Consider the following 15,625-nt stretch of genomic DNA (forward strand, 5'->3'; position numbering starts at 1 on the left):
TGCTTTAGGGATAAAAGAATGAGGGGTGGGGGCCAAGTACAAAAGGAGCAAAGAGACTAGTTAGGAGCTGGTCCAGGATGTGGTCCTGGCTGGAGTTGCTAACAGTAAGATAGAGAGAGATGGCCTGACTTTGGATGTGTTTGGAGGTAGAACTGATTTGCTGATGAATTGGGTGCGAGGGTGTGGAAAGAGAGAATTTAAGAAGGATGCCTAGTTTTTCAGCTTGAGAAACAGGGTGGAATAATTCCTTTAAGAAGATTGGAAGACTGAGGTAGGTCTAAGTTTGGGAGTCAAAATCAGGAGTTCTGTTTTGCCATTTTATTTGGAGATAGCTCCTAAACATTCAGGTGGAGATATCAAGTCAGTGGTTGGATATATGAGTCAGAGAGGAAACTAGGGCTGAAGCTGTAAATGTGTTAGTCATCAGCAAAGAGATCTATGATTATGGCACTGGCTGAGAGGAAGGGTAGTGAGAGAAGAGAGAGAGGTCCCAGAACATACCTTCATCTAGAGTGATTTTCTCATGACACCTCACTTCCATTTTTCCTCTTACCTCTCTGGCTTCTCCTTATCATTCTCCTTTGTCGACCTCTTCTCTTCTACTTCAGCCCTCTCCTCTTGTCAGTATAGTATATTTTAGCTCTCTTAGGAACAGAATATAGAGTACTCTATACTTTGAGTCATCTTAAAGTATGTCTCTCCCTCATATTTTCTCTCCCTAAATATTTTCTCAAATCAATTTCTCTCCTTCTTTAAACACTTCAAGCTCCTTCCCACCTTAGGACCTTCATCTTTACTGCTGCTTCTGCCTTCAGAGTCCCCAGTGTCCACCTCTGCTTTTGGCTCACATACATGCATCCTTTAGGTCCTAGCTTAAATATTGCTCCCTCAGGGATGATCTTCTTAATTCTCCAGCCCAAGTCAGGTTCCTGTATAACACTTAGCACATTTGTAAATGAATTATTTGTGTCATTGAGTATCTCCCCCAAGTCATAACTCACACACCATTTTGTGCCTCTCCCTTCTTTTGGTGAGTGTTCAAGATGAATGGACATTCCGTAAGGGTACAGACTAGGTCTGGGATTGTCTCATCCATCACTTTATCCCCAGTGCCTATGAGAGAACCTGAATATAAGTGTTCAGTAAGTATTTGTAGAACTAGTGACCCAAGGTAAAATAAATATGGAAAGGGGGTGGATAGAGAAGAAATAACGTTAGACATTGGAGGATGTTTCAAAGTAGCTGTTGTACTATTAAAAGTAGTATTGAACCTTCAACAGCTGTTGTCTGGCATTGTGTTTGAGTACTTCAATTTTGTTTTTTTTCAGAGAAGGAATAAGAAAAATTAGGGAAGAGAAGTCAAGATCTTCCCCATTCTTAAATCTTTAAGGAGAGGAATTGGTGAGACTTACCTAATTATATGGACCAAGCAACTTTTCCTTTTTACAGGTAGTTCTCATGTGTTGGGAAAATCGGCTATATGATGCTATGATCTACGTCTACAACAGAGGCATGAATGAATTTATTAGTCCAATGGAGGTAAGATACTTCCTAACTTGGGCACATATTTAATATTGTCTATTAGTGTTTTTTTCCTAATTCTCCATTGGCTTTGAAAGTTTCTGTTTTCATCCATTCTTCTAATTTCTTGTAGATTTATTAGGCTCGCACCCATTTCATTTGGGACTTTTAGGTAGACTTTAATTTCATACCTTCTACCATTGCTTTCTTTTTTATCTGCATAATTATGTATTTAAATCTCAGGGAGCAATAGGCACAATTAAAAGTTATGCTTACCTGTTAGACTTTAAGTTTTTTCCAATAACTTTTGAAATTATAATAGCTTTTTCAAAAGGTATAAGAAATTCAATATATATACTTATTGTATATATTGTACTATTGAATAATGCTATTTGTAGATATATTCTGCTGTGGAAGGTCCTGAAAATGATTGGAAGTCATTATTTGTTAACTGCTAGTTTGTTGCTTTTCCCAGTTCAGAATTGTATAGCATTCATTATAATTTCTTATTCTCATTTCCATTAGAAGAGAGCATCTAAAAAGCATTTGGGCTTATTTTAAAAAGAACCAAACCCCATCTGTCTTGTTATTTGCCTTAAATTTGGGGACGGAATTGTGGGTAATGGATTGTAGATACACGTAGTGCCCTGCCCGCCCATTGCCTTTTTACAGCCACTAATTACCTGTGTCAAAAGAGCCAGGCATCTGCTGACGGCAACCGGTCAACTTTTTTGTGTATTTAATGGCCATCCAGAGCTATCTCCAGTATTACTAAGTCAGGAGTCATTCTAGATACTTCAGTCTTCTTTAAACATATTAGCTTGGTGAGTGAGCAGCCCTGTAGTTCATAACTCCTTTAGTTTGGGTTGTACCTCTCTGTTCTTGGTCAATTTCCAAAATGAGTGCCACAGCCCCCTTCACTGGTTTTAACCCTGATTGTCTGTGTGTCAAATAAGTATTCTTTACACTTGAACAGCTCTCTGCTGCTTACTCACCGAGATCCAGTACTTCCCTGAGAAAGAGTGGTCACCTCCCTCCTCAGTGAGGTCCAGGACCTCCCTGCAGGCAAAAATGTTCTCTGCCCCACTACCAGACCACAATTAGGAAGAGTTAATGCAATGTCTAGTTTCTCTCAAAATAACCCCTGAAAACACCTTCTAATTTGATGCATTCTGTGTTTATAAAAACAATTGCTGGGTTTTTGGTATTGTTGCTTTTGAAGTTTTTGTTTTTTGTGGGTTTTTTATTCCTCAAAGTCTGGAGATTTTTATACCTGCACATCTCAGATGGAACACTGGACTATTGAGGTGGCCTTGTCTTGTGTTGAGTAGTTTTTGAGCTTTCAGCAGGAGCTTGGTATTTGTCATCTTTTGGAAGTTATGGCAGTGGGCGTTTAGATGCATCCTGTGATTCCTCGTTTATAATTCTCTGCCTGTAAGGAAATCACTTTTCAGTGTTTAAAGTTTAGTTATTTTAGTACTTAAAGAGGTTCAAATTAAGAGGAGGTGTCCTGCCTTTTGAAATTTTCTAGATTTTCCAGAATGAAAGTGTCATCGCATTTGGGATGACAGCAGTAGTCTCTGGAACCTTTCCTGACTTCTAGTTTTGACTGTTTCTGAGGCCAAAGTAGTGCCTTGTGTTGGGCGGAAAAATTTTTCCACCAGCTTAGATCCCAGTGGTGGGGGGAGTGCTGCAAATTGACAGACAATAGACAAATTAACAGGAGAAAAGACAAAGTTTATTCACACATGTACTGGGAGCACTCAGTAATGAGTAACTCTCTGAAAAGCCAGAGGTAAAGGTTTATATACTAGTTTAACAAAAGTTGGGGCGGAGCGAATTTATGGTTTCCATGGGAAAGTATGAATGGTTTTTTGGGCTTTTTGATGCTAATTAACAGCTGAATTTGCACTTCTCAGTGCTAAAGGTCAGTCTTCTCCCCAACAGGAAACTCCCTCCCAGGAAGGCCAGTGGAGTTTTACCATTAATCTTACTGTATTTTCAGAGGCTCTGCTTAAATTTAGATAATGTTTCTCTCTGTGGCTGCTGATCATTCAGATGTTTTCAGTTTAAAGTAATCTTCATTACCATTTGGGGGGCTATCATTAATCCCTTCACTTGCTGACTCTTTTTTTTAAAGAGTAAAGCACTTTTAGGAACCTAAGGATATTTTATATTCAGAAATCATAATCTCAACAGAGACTTTCATCTAACTGGTATTTATTAATTGGTTTCTTTTAGTGAGGAATATGACAACAATGATTGTTTCCCAGTGATCTTTCTAAAACAGTTCATGTCCACATTAAAAGTTTTTATGTTTAAGAGGCTGACCTGGTGGCACAGCGGTTAAGTTCGTGCACTTGGCTTCAGCAGCCTGGGGTTCACTGGTTTGGATGCTGGGCGCAGACCTATGTATTGCTTATCAAGCCATGCTGTGGCAGGCGTCCCTCTTATAAAGTAGAGGAAGATGGGCATACATGTTAGCTCAGGGGTAATCTTCCTCAAAAAATAGTTTTTATTTTTAATCTCAGTAGCAAATGAATAATTCAATCAGAAAGGTAATTAACAGCATAAGATTCTTGATTATCTTTTTAAAAATATTCTTTTTAAAAAATAATGGTGATTATTTTTCTATTAATTTTACTCCAGAAACTTTTCAGAGTCATTGCTCCTCCTCTGAATGCAGGAAAGACGCTAACAGGTATTAATTTTCTAAGCCTTAATTTTTTTCTCTTTTTTGTATTTTAAGATATTATTTAAAATATCATAAAATTCACCAATTTTATATGTACAGTGTGAATTTTGACAACCATATATAATCACGTAACCAACACCATAATCAAACTATAGAAGGAACTATATAGTTTCTTCACACTAAAAAATTTCCACCTGCGCCTTTGTACGCTATCCTTTCCCCACAGCCCCACCTACAGGCAATGACTGATGTACTTTCTGTCACTACATTTCATGTAAGTGGAATCATGCAGTATGTAATCCTTGGTGTTTTATTTCTTTCACTAAGTGTAGTGTTTTTGAGATTCCTCCATGTTGTTGCATGTATTAATATTTCATTCCCTTTTACTGTTGAAGAGTAGTCTGTGGATTGGACATACCATCGTTTGTTTATCTCTTTACCAGTTGATGGACATTTGAGTTACTTCCAATTTGGAGCTGTTATAAGTAATGCTGCTACAACATTTGTGAACGAATTTTGTTCTGTTTTTAATTAAACTTTGTATTATGAGGAAATTGTAGATTCACATGCAGTTGTAAGAGATGACACTACTCTTTATCCACTTTCCCCTACTGATAACATCTTGCAAAACTAAAGCACAATATTACAACTAGATATTCACACTGATAAAGTCAAGATGCAGAACAGTTTCATCACCATAGGTATCCCTTATGTTGCCCTTATCCCCCACTTCTGATCCCTAGCTATGAGTAAGCTTTTGTGTGGGCACATGTGTTCATTTTTCTTGGGCAGTTACCTTGGATTGGTATGGATGGGATGTATGGTAAATAAATGTTTTACTTTCTAAGGTACTGCTGTTTGGTTTTTCAAAATGGGTGTACCATTTTGCATTCTCATCAACAATATATGAGAGTTCCAGTTGCTCCATATCCTTGCAAGCACTTGGTACTGTCAACCTGTCAGTCTTTGAAAAATTTTAGCCATTCTGGTGGGTGTATAATGGTATCTCATTGTGATTTTAATTTTTATTTTCCTGATGGTCAGTGATGTGAGCATCTTTTCGTGCGCTCTTGCCTATTCATATATCGTTTTTTGTGAATTGTCTCTTTAAATCTTTAACAGTTTTTTGGGGGTGGGGAGGAGGTGTTATTTGACTTCATATTATTGAGTTGTAAGAGTTCCAAGTGAGTGAACTCCCCACCAGAGCCTATAAGAATGTTCTTTATGTAGTCTGAATACAAGTTGTTTTTCAATATATGTTTTGCAAAAATTTTCTCCCTGTCTCTTGCTTACCTTTTTGTTTTCTTAACCATGTCTTTCAAATAACAAAAGTTTTTAATCTTAAAGAAGTCCATTTTATTCATTTATCCTTTTATTCATTTTCATCTTTTCGTTTATTCATTTTAGACTTTTGGTGTTCTGTTTAAGAAATGTTTGTCCAATTCAACATCATAAAGATTTTCTCTTATGTTTTCCTCTAGAGATTTAATAGTTTTAGCATTGCATTTAAGTCTGTAATCCATTTTGAGTTAATTTTCATCTATGATGCAAAGCAAAGTTTAAGGCTTTTTTTTCTCATATAGCTATCAGTTCCTTTACCATTTTTTGAGAAGATTATCTTGTTTCCATTGAATTACCTTGACACTTTTTTCAACAAAAAATGGAGAAAAACTGATTTAAAAAAAAAAAGTCAATTGACTGTATACGTGTTGTGTTCCATTGAGCTATATGTCTATAAATATAGACATATAATATACTGTCTTGATTACTGAAGCGTTATATTAAGTCTCAAAATCAGATACCTTAAGTTCTCCAACTTTATTTTTCTTGTTCAAAATTGGTTTAGCTAGTCTAGATCCTTTGCCTTTCCCTATGAACTTTAAAATCAGCTCATCAGTTTCTTTTAAAAAACTTATTAGAATTTTGTTTGGAATTGCATTGACTCTATAGATTAATTTGGGAAGGATTGACATCTTAATGCTATTGAGTCTTCTAATCTATGAATATGATATGTTTCTCCATTTATTTTGGTCTTTTAAAATCAATTTGCTTTCTCAATTTCTGCAGAAAGGCAGCTGAGATTTTGATAAGGATTGCTTTGAATCTGTAGATCAATTTCAGGAGTACTGCTATCTTCACATCGTTAAATCTTCCAATTTATGAATACAGGGTATCTTGCCATTTATTTAGGTCTTGTTTAATTTCTTTCAACAGTGTTTTTCAGTTTTTAGTGTACAAGTCTTATACTTCTTTTGTTAAATCTATTCCTAAGTATTTTATTCATTTTGATGCTATTGTAGATGGAATGAGGTTTTTAATCTCATTTTCAGAATGTTCATTGCTAGTGTATAGAAATAAAATTGATTTTTGTATATTAATTTTGTATCCTGCATCCTTACCAAATTCATTTGTTAGTTCTGATTTTTTAATGGATTCTTTAGAATTTTCTACATATATAACATCATGTTATCTATATGTAGAGATAGTTTTATTTCTTCCTTTCTAAACTGGATTCCTTTTATTCCTTTTCTTCACCTAATTGGCCTGGCTAGAACCTCTAATACAACTTTGAAGAGAAGTAGCAAGAGTGGACACCCTTCTCTTTTTCCTGATCTAAGGGAGAAAGCATTTAGTCTTTCACCATTAAATGTGATGTTCACTGTGGGTTTTTTGTAGATGGCCTTATCAGTCTAAGAAAGTTTCCTTCTATTCCTAGTTTGTTGAGTGTTTTTGACATGAAAAGGTTAGATATTACCAAATGCTTTTTTTCTGCATCTATTAAGATAATCTTGTGGATTTTGTCTTTTATTTTATTGATATGATCCATAAGATTGATTTTCGTATGTTAAGCCAATCTTACATTCTTGGGATAAATACTACTTGGTTGTGGTGTATAATCTTTTAGCATGTTGCTGGATTGAGTTTGCTAGTATTCTTTTGAGTGTTTTTATGTTTATATTCATTAAGGATATCGTTCTGTAATTTTTATTTCTTTCTTTTTTTTTCTGGTCTTGGTATCAGGTATACTTGATATTTTGGTATACTTGTCTCATGGAATGAGTTGGGAAGTATTCTCTCTTTTGTTTTTTGGAAGAGTTTATGAAGGATTGATGTTACTTCTTCTTTAAATGTTTGGTAGAATTCATTAATGTGAGCCTGGGATATTCTTTGTTGAAAGTTGTGAAATTACTAGTTCAGTCTCTGCTTGTTAAGTCTATTCAGATTAACTATTTCTTCTTGAGTCAGTTTTGGCACTTTGGGTATTTCTAGGAATTTGTCCGTTTCATCTATGTTATCTAATTTGTCGGTATATAGTGTTTATGGTATTCTCTTGTAATTGCTTTTATTTTTGTGAAGTCAGTAGTTATGTCTCTTCTTTTATTACTGGCTTTTTGTAGTTTGAGTCTTCTCCTTTTTCTTGGTCTATCTAGCTAAAGGTTTGTCAGTTTTGTTGGTCTTTTCAAAGAACCAATTTTGATTTTATTGATAGTCTTTATTTTTCTTTCCTCTTTCATTTATTTCAGCTTAGTCTTTATTATTTATTTCCTTCATCTTGCTTTCGGTTTATTTTGCTCTTTTTTAATTTTCTTGAGGTGGAAGTTTAGGTTATTGATTTGAAATCTTTCTTTTTTAAAAAAAAAATGTGTTTACAGCTGCAAATATCTCTCTAAGCGATGCTTTATCTGCATCCCATAAGTGTTGGTATGTGGTGTCTTCATTTCCATTCGTCTAAAAGTATTTTCTAACTTCCCTTGTGATATTGATTATTTAGAAGTATATTGTTTAGTTTTCACATATTTGTGGATTTCTCACATTTCCTTCAGATGTTGATTTCTAATTTCATTCCATTGTGGTCAGAGAACATATTTTGTTCTCATCCTTTTATAGCCTAACATATGGCCTGTTCTGGAGAATGTTCCATATCCACCAGAAAATAATGTGTTGAATATGTTTTCTTGTTGAGTGCAATGTTCTACAGATGTCTGTTAGGTCTAGTTGGCTTATAATTTGTTCAAGACTTCTATTTCCTGTTCCTGCTAATTGAAAGTGGAGTATTGAAGTCTCCAAATATTAGTGTTGAATTGTCTATTTCTTACTTTAAGTCTATGGTTTTTGCTTCATTTTATTTTGGAATTTTCAGTGCTCTAGCAGGGTGTTTTGTGCAGAGTCTCAAAGTCAGCCATAGGTTATAGATTAGGGCCTTTTCAGTCTTCCCTGGGTATAGTCATAGCCCTGTATATGCCCATGTCCTTCTAGAGTTCCAGAAATATGTTGGAGCTTTTGAAAGCCTGATGGCAGACCTCCATTCTCCAGTTTTTCCTTTCAAGTTTTTTGATGAGTCTCTTATTAGTCCCTTCTGGTAGCACTGACTCTGGCATCTGTAAAGTTAAACAATTGTGCTGACTGTTTTTAGCAAATGTCCTGGGGTTGGTGCTCTTTGCATAGAGAAGCTCTGAGTCTGGACAAAAAGAGACAAGCCCTGAGAATGGAGCTTTTAAGTGAGCTGCCAGATAGATCAAATAGTGACATTTCTCTAGGAATGGGGGCTTTGGGGGAGTTCCAAACCCATTCTGACCCCTCAGGTGGCCACTAGGTGACTGATTTTCCCAGCCACCATAGTTGCAAGGCTGTTGGTTTTCAATGAAGCTGGGGAAAGGGGGATGGGACTAGGTAAAGTTAAATCACCGTGGAGTTCCCTGTTCTTACTGAGATTCAGCCATTTTTCTTGAATAAACATTCCTTGGATTGTTTTCATTGCTTTTGTGGAAGCGCAGATTTTTGAATGTTTTCCTCGACTATCTCATAGTCAGTCCCTCTGAGTTTTGTCTTTGTTTTGCTTGGTGTTTTTTCCCACTGTCTTCTCATTAGATGATTTCTATCGCTGTATCTTCAAGTTCACTCTTTCATGTCAGTTCGGCTGTTAAACCCATGCAGTGAATTTTTATCTTCCATGATTGTTTTTCAGTTCCATAATTTTCACTTGGTTCTTTTTGTGTTTCTGTTTCTCTCCTCCATTTCTTCATTTATCTGTTCAAATTTTCATGCATTGAGGCATGTTTTGTTTTATTTCATTGAAAATAAATAGAATGGTGGCTTTAAAATTTTTATCCATTAGTCTAACATTTTGTTCATTTCAGGATTGGACTTGATTGACTTTCTTTTCTTTTAAGAAGAATATGTTTTATTTTTTTGGTTCTTCATATGTTGGATAATTTTGGATTGTATCCTGGGTACTGTGAATGTTACATTGTGGAGAATCTGGATTCTGTTATTTTTCACCACTGAGAATTTTTTCCCTGTGTTTTATCAGGTAATTTTCTTGGCTGGGGCTTGAATTGCAAACTCTGTTTCTGTGTGGCAGCTCCAGTCTCTTTTCGAAAGATCGTTTGTCTTTAGCTGGTCTGCTTTGATTCTTTTCCACTTGTGTGGCTTAGGGGTCAGTCAGTGATGAGGATAGAGAGTTTGAGGATCCTCTTTCTGGCTTCTTTTTACAAGATTCCTCCAGTCTGTTAACTTCCCATTTCCTACGTTCTCTTCTTTAGTTCTCCAACCAGAAAGATTGCTGATTTTCCCTTGTGAGCTCCCAGCTGCTGCTGTGCTTGCCACACAGAGAGCACTTAGTCCCAGGCTAAAAGCCACAAGTGATAGTAATGTACTGTACACGTCCCTGTCTCCACTCCTCTAAGCACATGAACTCCACACCAGAGCCGGTCTGCTTCTCTTCACGCTCCCGTGAAGGAGGGCGGGTGGGAGCTTCAGGGAGGGGCTCCAGTCTTGGTGCCGACTTTTCCTCTTAGGCTGAGCTGCTTTGCTTGTTTCTCATGCATGGTGTGTCAGGGATCAGTCACGGAAGTGGGTAGACAGTTTGGAGCTCCTCTCTTTGACTCGTTCCCTTTTGGGATTCCCCTACTCCTTCCACATTCATGATTTCCTGGCTTCACTTTTCTGGTCCCCTGTGCCAGAAAGATGAGAAGTTTTTCCGTCCCTCTCCCTCCGCCCCCACTGCCTCTGTGTGTAGTGGAGACTGCATTTAGCCCAGGGAAAGGCACAAAGAAGAAAAGTTACTTGTATGGCTGCCACTGTCCTCCTACCAGTGACTGTGAACTCCCCACCAGATTTGTCCACTTCTATTCACTCTTTAGCAGCTTCAGATAGTTACTTTTGTATCACGTCCAGGTTTTATGGGGTTTTTTTCCTGTAAGGTTGAGAGCAAGGGGGATCATTTGGTAGAGTCATAGTCCCTCACACCCAATAGTAACCCTGAAATGAATCTTTTTGAAACAAACTTGAAAATTGTTTTTAACATATATTTGTGGCAGAAATGAAAGCAGTATATTGAAAACTCCAAATGGAATTGATAAACTTTTGCAACAGAAAACTGTCTGGAAAAAGATAGTGAGGAGAGAAAAGGAGTAGAAGAGGGGTCAAGAAAATTAAATACTTTGTTGGTATATATGCTTCAGTTCAGTATCCATTTACTAAGCACCTACTATGTGCCAGATGCTGTGCTGGATGCTAGAGCTGGAAACAGAGATGACACAGGCTTCCTGCCCTTAAATTCATAGCAATGGAATAAGGGAGATGAGTATGTTAAACAAGTAAATTGAATTCTCTAGAAGTATCTGAGATTTTATCTGAGATTTCTAGCAATAAAGGTTTACCTAATTAGCCGACGAACAGGAACTTATTACACTAGTAAAGTGACTACCACCTTGTATCATGCTAATTGAGTTGAATCAAATAACGTTTAGGACTTCTGGTTTCCAGTCTGGTTTGTAAGGAGCTTAGAAATCACCACTCTGTCCTACCAACAAGTAAACAGGTGAACAAGCTGAAAAATCAGCAACTCTTCTGAGATCTGCCAGAAAAGTGAGGTCACAGACCAAACTCCCGTACCAAAAACTAGAGAGCGAGGCAGGCACAGAGAATCACAACTTACTGGAGTAGACACCTCTGCAGGAACCAGTGCTGGGGTAGGAAAACTGGAACTGTAATTGAAGAATTGCTGGAGGCTCAGTGTAGACAAGTCTGAGATCTAAAAACTCCAGGGAGGCCCTGTCACAGTGGAGTCCCCATAATTTTGTAAGATTTACCCTCCAGGACTGCTACCAGGTTCTCTCAGTGAATATCAGAGAAAAATCCCTTGTGCTTCTGCAGGGGGAGGGGAAAGGAACCATTTTGAAATATGCAAGAGTATTCTGTTTTTCTTAACTTTGTCTGCCCCGAGGAAAAACTATTTTGTCAAAACTTAACCTGCTGGGGTTTTATCAGAGCCTAAATTACTTGAGGGAAGGAAAATACTCAACCCCAGCATGTTCAACCCATCCTGTTCCACCTACGAGGAGGAAAAAAAACTGAGGAGCACTGATGAGGTTCATATCTTAGAAGCACAGGCACCAAAAGACTGTAGAATCCTTCGCCTCCCCTCATAGCTTACCACCACGTGACTAAAGGCCTCTTTACAGTAGTGCCTTTTACCTAGTGCATCGTATGTGGCTTTCAAAAATTACAAGGCATACCGAAAGGCTAAGAACACAGTTTGAAGAGACAGACTAAGCATTAAAACCAGACTTAGATATAGCAGGAATGTGGGAATTATCAGACCAGGAATTTAAAAAAATACTGTGATTAATGTGCTAAGGACTTTAGTGGAGAAAGTAGACAACACTCAAGATGGATAATATAAACAGAGATGGAAATTCTAAGAAAGAATCGAAAAGAAATGTTAGACATCAAAAATGCTGTAACAGAAATGGAGAATGTCTTTGATGGGCTTGTTACTAGACTGGACACAGCTGAGGAAAGAATCTCGGCATGAGGACATAACAATAGAAACTTTCAAAGGTGAAAAGCAAAGAGAAAAAGACTGGAAAAGAAAGAATATCCAAGAACAATGGACAACTACAAAAGATGTAACATACACGTAATTGGAATATCAGAAGGAGAAGAAAGGGAGAAAGGAACAGAAGCAATATTTGAAGCAATAATGACTGAGAATTTCCCCCAATTTAATATCACACACCAAACCACAGATACATAGGAAGCTTGGTGAACACCAAGCAGGATAAAAAGCGAAAAACTGCACATAGGCATGTCATATCCAAACTGCAGAAAATAAAGAAAAGATCTTGAAAGAGGCCAGGGGAAAAAAGCACTTTACCTATAGAGGAGCAAAAACGCGAATTGCATTCTACTTCTCAGAAATTGTGCAAGCAAGAAGAGAGTGGAGGAAAATATTTAAGGTGTTGAGAGAAAAACCCACTAACAGAATTTTGCACCCTGTGAAATTATCCTTCAGAAGTGAAGAAGAAACAAAGACTTTCTCAGACAAATAAAAATTGAGGGAATTTGTTGCCAGTAGAATTGTCTTGCAAAAAAATGTTCAAGTAAGTGCGTCAGAGAATGAATAAGTAAAGATAAAAAAACTTTTATTTTTCTTATTCTTAATTGATCTATCAGGTAACAGTTTGTTCAAAATAATAATAGCAACAATGTATTTGTGTATGCTTGCATATGTGTATATGCATAGGTATAAATGAAATGAATGATAGCAAAGATACAGATATGGGAGGGAGAAATTGGGTGTATCTTGTTATTTCAAGGTACTTGCACTACCTGTGAAGCAGTATGTGAGGCAAAAACTGATAGAATGGCAGGGAGAATTAGATAAATCTAGTATTGGAAACTTTAACACCCCTCTATCAGAAGTGAACAGATTCAGCAGGCAGAAAATCAGTAAGGACATAATTAACTCAAAATGAATCATAGATGTAATTGTAAAATCCAAAACTATGAAATATCTAGATGATAATATAGGAGATAACTTAATTGACTGTGGTTATGGTGATGAACTTTTAGATATGACACCATCCATGAAAGAAAGGTACCATTCCTGAAAGAAATAATTGATAATGGAGTCCATTCAAATTAAAAATTTCTGCTCTGCAAAAGACAATGTCAAGAGAATGAGAAGATAATCCACAGATTTGGAGAAAATATTTGCAAGAGACTGTTATCCAAACTATACAAAGAACTCTTAAAACTCAACAATAAGAAAATGAACAACCTGATTTAAAAATGAGCAAGAGATCTGAACAGACATCTTACCAAAGAAGATATACATATGGCAAGTAAGCAAGTAAGCATATGAAAAGATATTCAACATCATTAGGGAATTACAAGTTAAAACAACAATGGGATACCAGTATGCACACGTATTAGAATGGCCAAAACCTAGAACACTGACAGCACCAAATTCTGGCTAGGATATGGAGCAACAGGAACTCTCATTTATTGCTGATAGGAACGCAAAATGGTACAGCTACTGTAGAAGACAGTTTGGTGGTTTCATACAAAACTAAACATAGTCTTACTGTACAATCTAGCAGTCGTGCTCTTTGGTATTGACCCACAGAGTTGAAAACATATCCAGACAAAAAACCTGCACACCAATGTTTATACCAGCCTTCTTCATAATTGCCAAAACTTGGAAGCAAGCAAGGTGTTCTTTAGTAGGTAAATGGATGAAGAAACTATGGTACATCCAGACAATGGCGTGTTATGCAGTACTAAAAAGAAGTGAGCCACCAAGCCCTGAAAAGACATGGAAGAAACTTAAATGCGTATTACTAAGTGAAAGAAGCCAATCTGAAAAGGCTACATACTGTATGATTCCTTTTATAGGACATTGTGGAAAAGGCAAAACTATGGAGACAGTAAAAGGATCAGTGTTTGCTAGGGCTTGGGGGGATGGAGGGATGAATAGGCAGAGCGCAGGATTTTTAGGGCAGTGAAACTATTCTGTATGATACTATAACAGTGGATACGTGTCATTATACCTTTATCAAAATGCATAGAATGTACAACACCAAGAGCGAACCCTAATGTAAACTATGGACTTTGAGTGATAATGATGTATCAATGTAGGTTCACTTATTATAGGAAATGTACTCCTCTAGTGCGGGATGTTGATGGGAGAGGTTGTGTGGTGTGTGATAGCAGGTATATGGGAAATCTCTCTACCTTCTACTCAGTTTTGCTGTGAACCTAATTAAAACTTCTCTAAAAAAAATTATTAATTTAAAAAACCTGGAATTGAATCAGGATGTAATTATTCATATAATTTTGACCAATTTCAAGTTTATTTTCACTTACAATAGCACAGATTTGGAGTATTTGTGAAGGATTACTGATTTCTATATCAAAAATAGAAAGTTCAGCTCATCATTATTACTAACCACAAATTCTTATAATCTACACACCATAAGAAGTACTGATCACTTCACCCACTCTTGGTGCTTCTACTCTATTCTCTGTTGCTCTTGACCCCTTGGCCTAAAGCTCGGTCTGATTATATTTCCTATTTATTGTAACCAAGAAATAGGTTTATATTACCAGATGATAGAATCTTACATTTTAGATATAACTTAGAATGCAAAGCGTCCTAAAGGTCATTTAATCTAAGTCTGTTAAACGTTTGTGAACAATGGCCTTCTCAGCTCTAGAGCACTGTAGGTGGTTCAGAGTCCATGTTTCAAATGAGAAGACATTCTAATTATGCCTTAATGTTAATTCGTTGGTCATGGTCTATAATTCATCAACTCACTGCCTGTTCTACACCTTCCCCTGGTCCCAAGCTGTTGGTTAAGCCAACAATACATAGATCTCTGCCTTCAGATCTGTTCCTTCTACATGTACCCTTGAATGACTCATTGATTTTGTGTCTGTGAAAAGAATCTAATGGAAATTCTAAAAATAATAACTAAAGTGGTATTTCAATTTTCTGCTATTTGGAAATATACTTACCTTAAATGGGAGGTTTTGTTTTTTGTTTCCACATAAAGATTATATTTCTGAAAAGGTTTTGAAAGAGACTTGCTAAGATACTTTTTCTATTTTAGATGAACAAGTTGTTATGGGCAACAAGCTTCTTGTATATATTAGGTAAGAGATTTTTTATTTACTCCTCTGTGTGTATGCTCCTTCTGTAAATGTCACCTCTTATGTATATAGTGCTTTTCATTTTTCGGGGTTCTTTCCTTTATAGCCATGCTTCTCAACCATGGGTGATTTTGTCCCCCATGCCCACCCACCAGACTTTGACAATGTCTCAGACATTTTTACTTGTCACAACTGGGGCTGGAGGACAGATGCTCCTGGCATCTAATGAGAAGCCAGGAATGTTGCTAAGCATCCTGCAATGCACAGAGTAGTCCCCACAATGAAGAATCCTCTCTCCCAAAATATCAGTGGGGCTGAGGTTGAGAAACCCTGATTATTTTACTTGTACTACCGACAACTCTGTGGGATATGTGTTGTCTCTATTTTATATATAAGGGCAAGAGATTTGTTTAAATCATGAAAAAGTTAGTGACAGAGGTAAAGCTGAAATGTTTCTCTCTTTGCTCC

General features: G+C 36.7%; 1 protein-coding gene across 22 annotated transcripts in view; it reads left to right on the top strand.

The window, feature by feature from the left end:
• VPS8 (VPS8 subunit of CORVET complex) overlaps positions 1-15,625 on the top strand; it is a 236,071-nt gene that overhangs the window by 94,328 nt on the left and 126,118 nt on the right. For all 22 annotated transcript variants that reach the window (XM_001498654.4, XM_070243423.1, XM_070243433.1 and 19 more), the window contains 3 exons: positions 1,450-1,539; positions 4,171-4,222; positions 15,118-15,160. In XM_001498654.4, coding sequence (XP_001498704.1) covers positions 1,450-1,539; positions 4,171-4,222; positions 15,118-15,160 — 185 coding nt within the window. The remainder of the gene's footprint in view (positions 1-1,449; positions 1,540-4,170; positions 4,223-15,117; positions 15,161-15,625) is intronic.

This window comes from Equus caballus, chromosome 19 (assembly GCF_041296265.1).
Source record: "Equus caballus isolate H_3958 breed thoroughbred chromosome 19, TB-T2T, whole genome shotgun sequence".
NCBI lineage: Eukaryota > Metazoa > Chordata > Mammalia > Perissodactyla > Equidae > Equus > Equus caballus.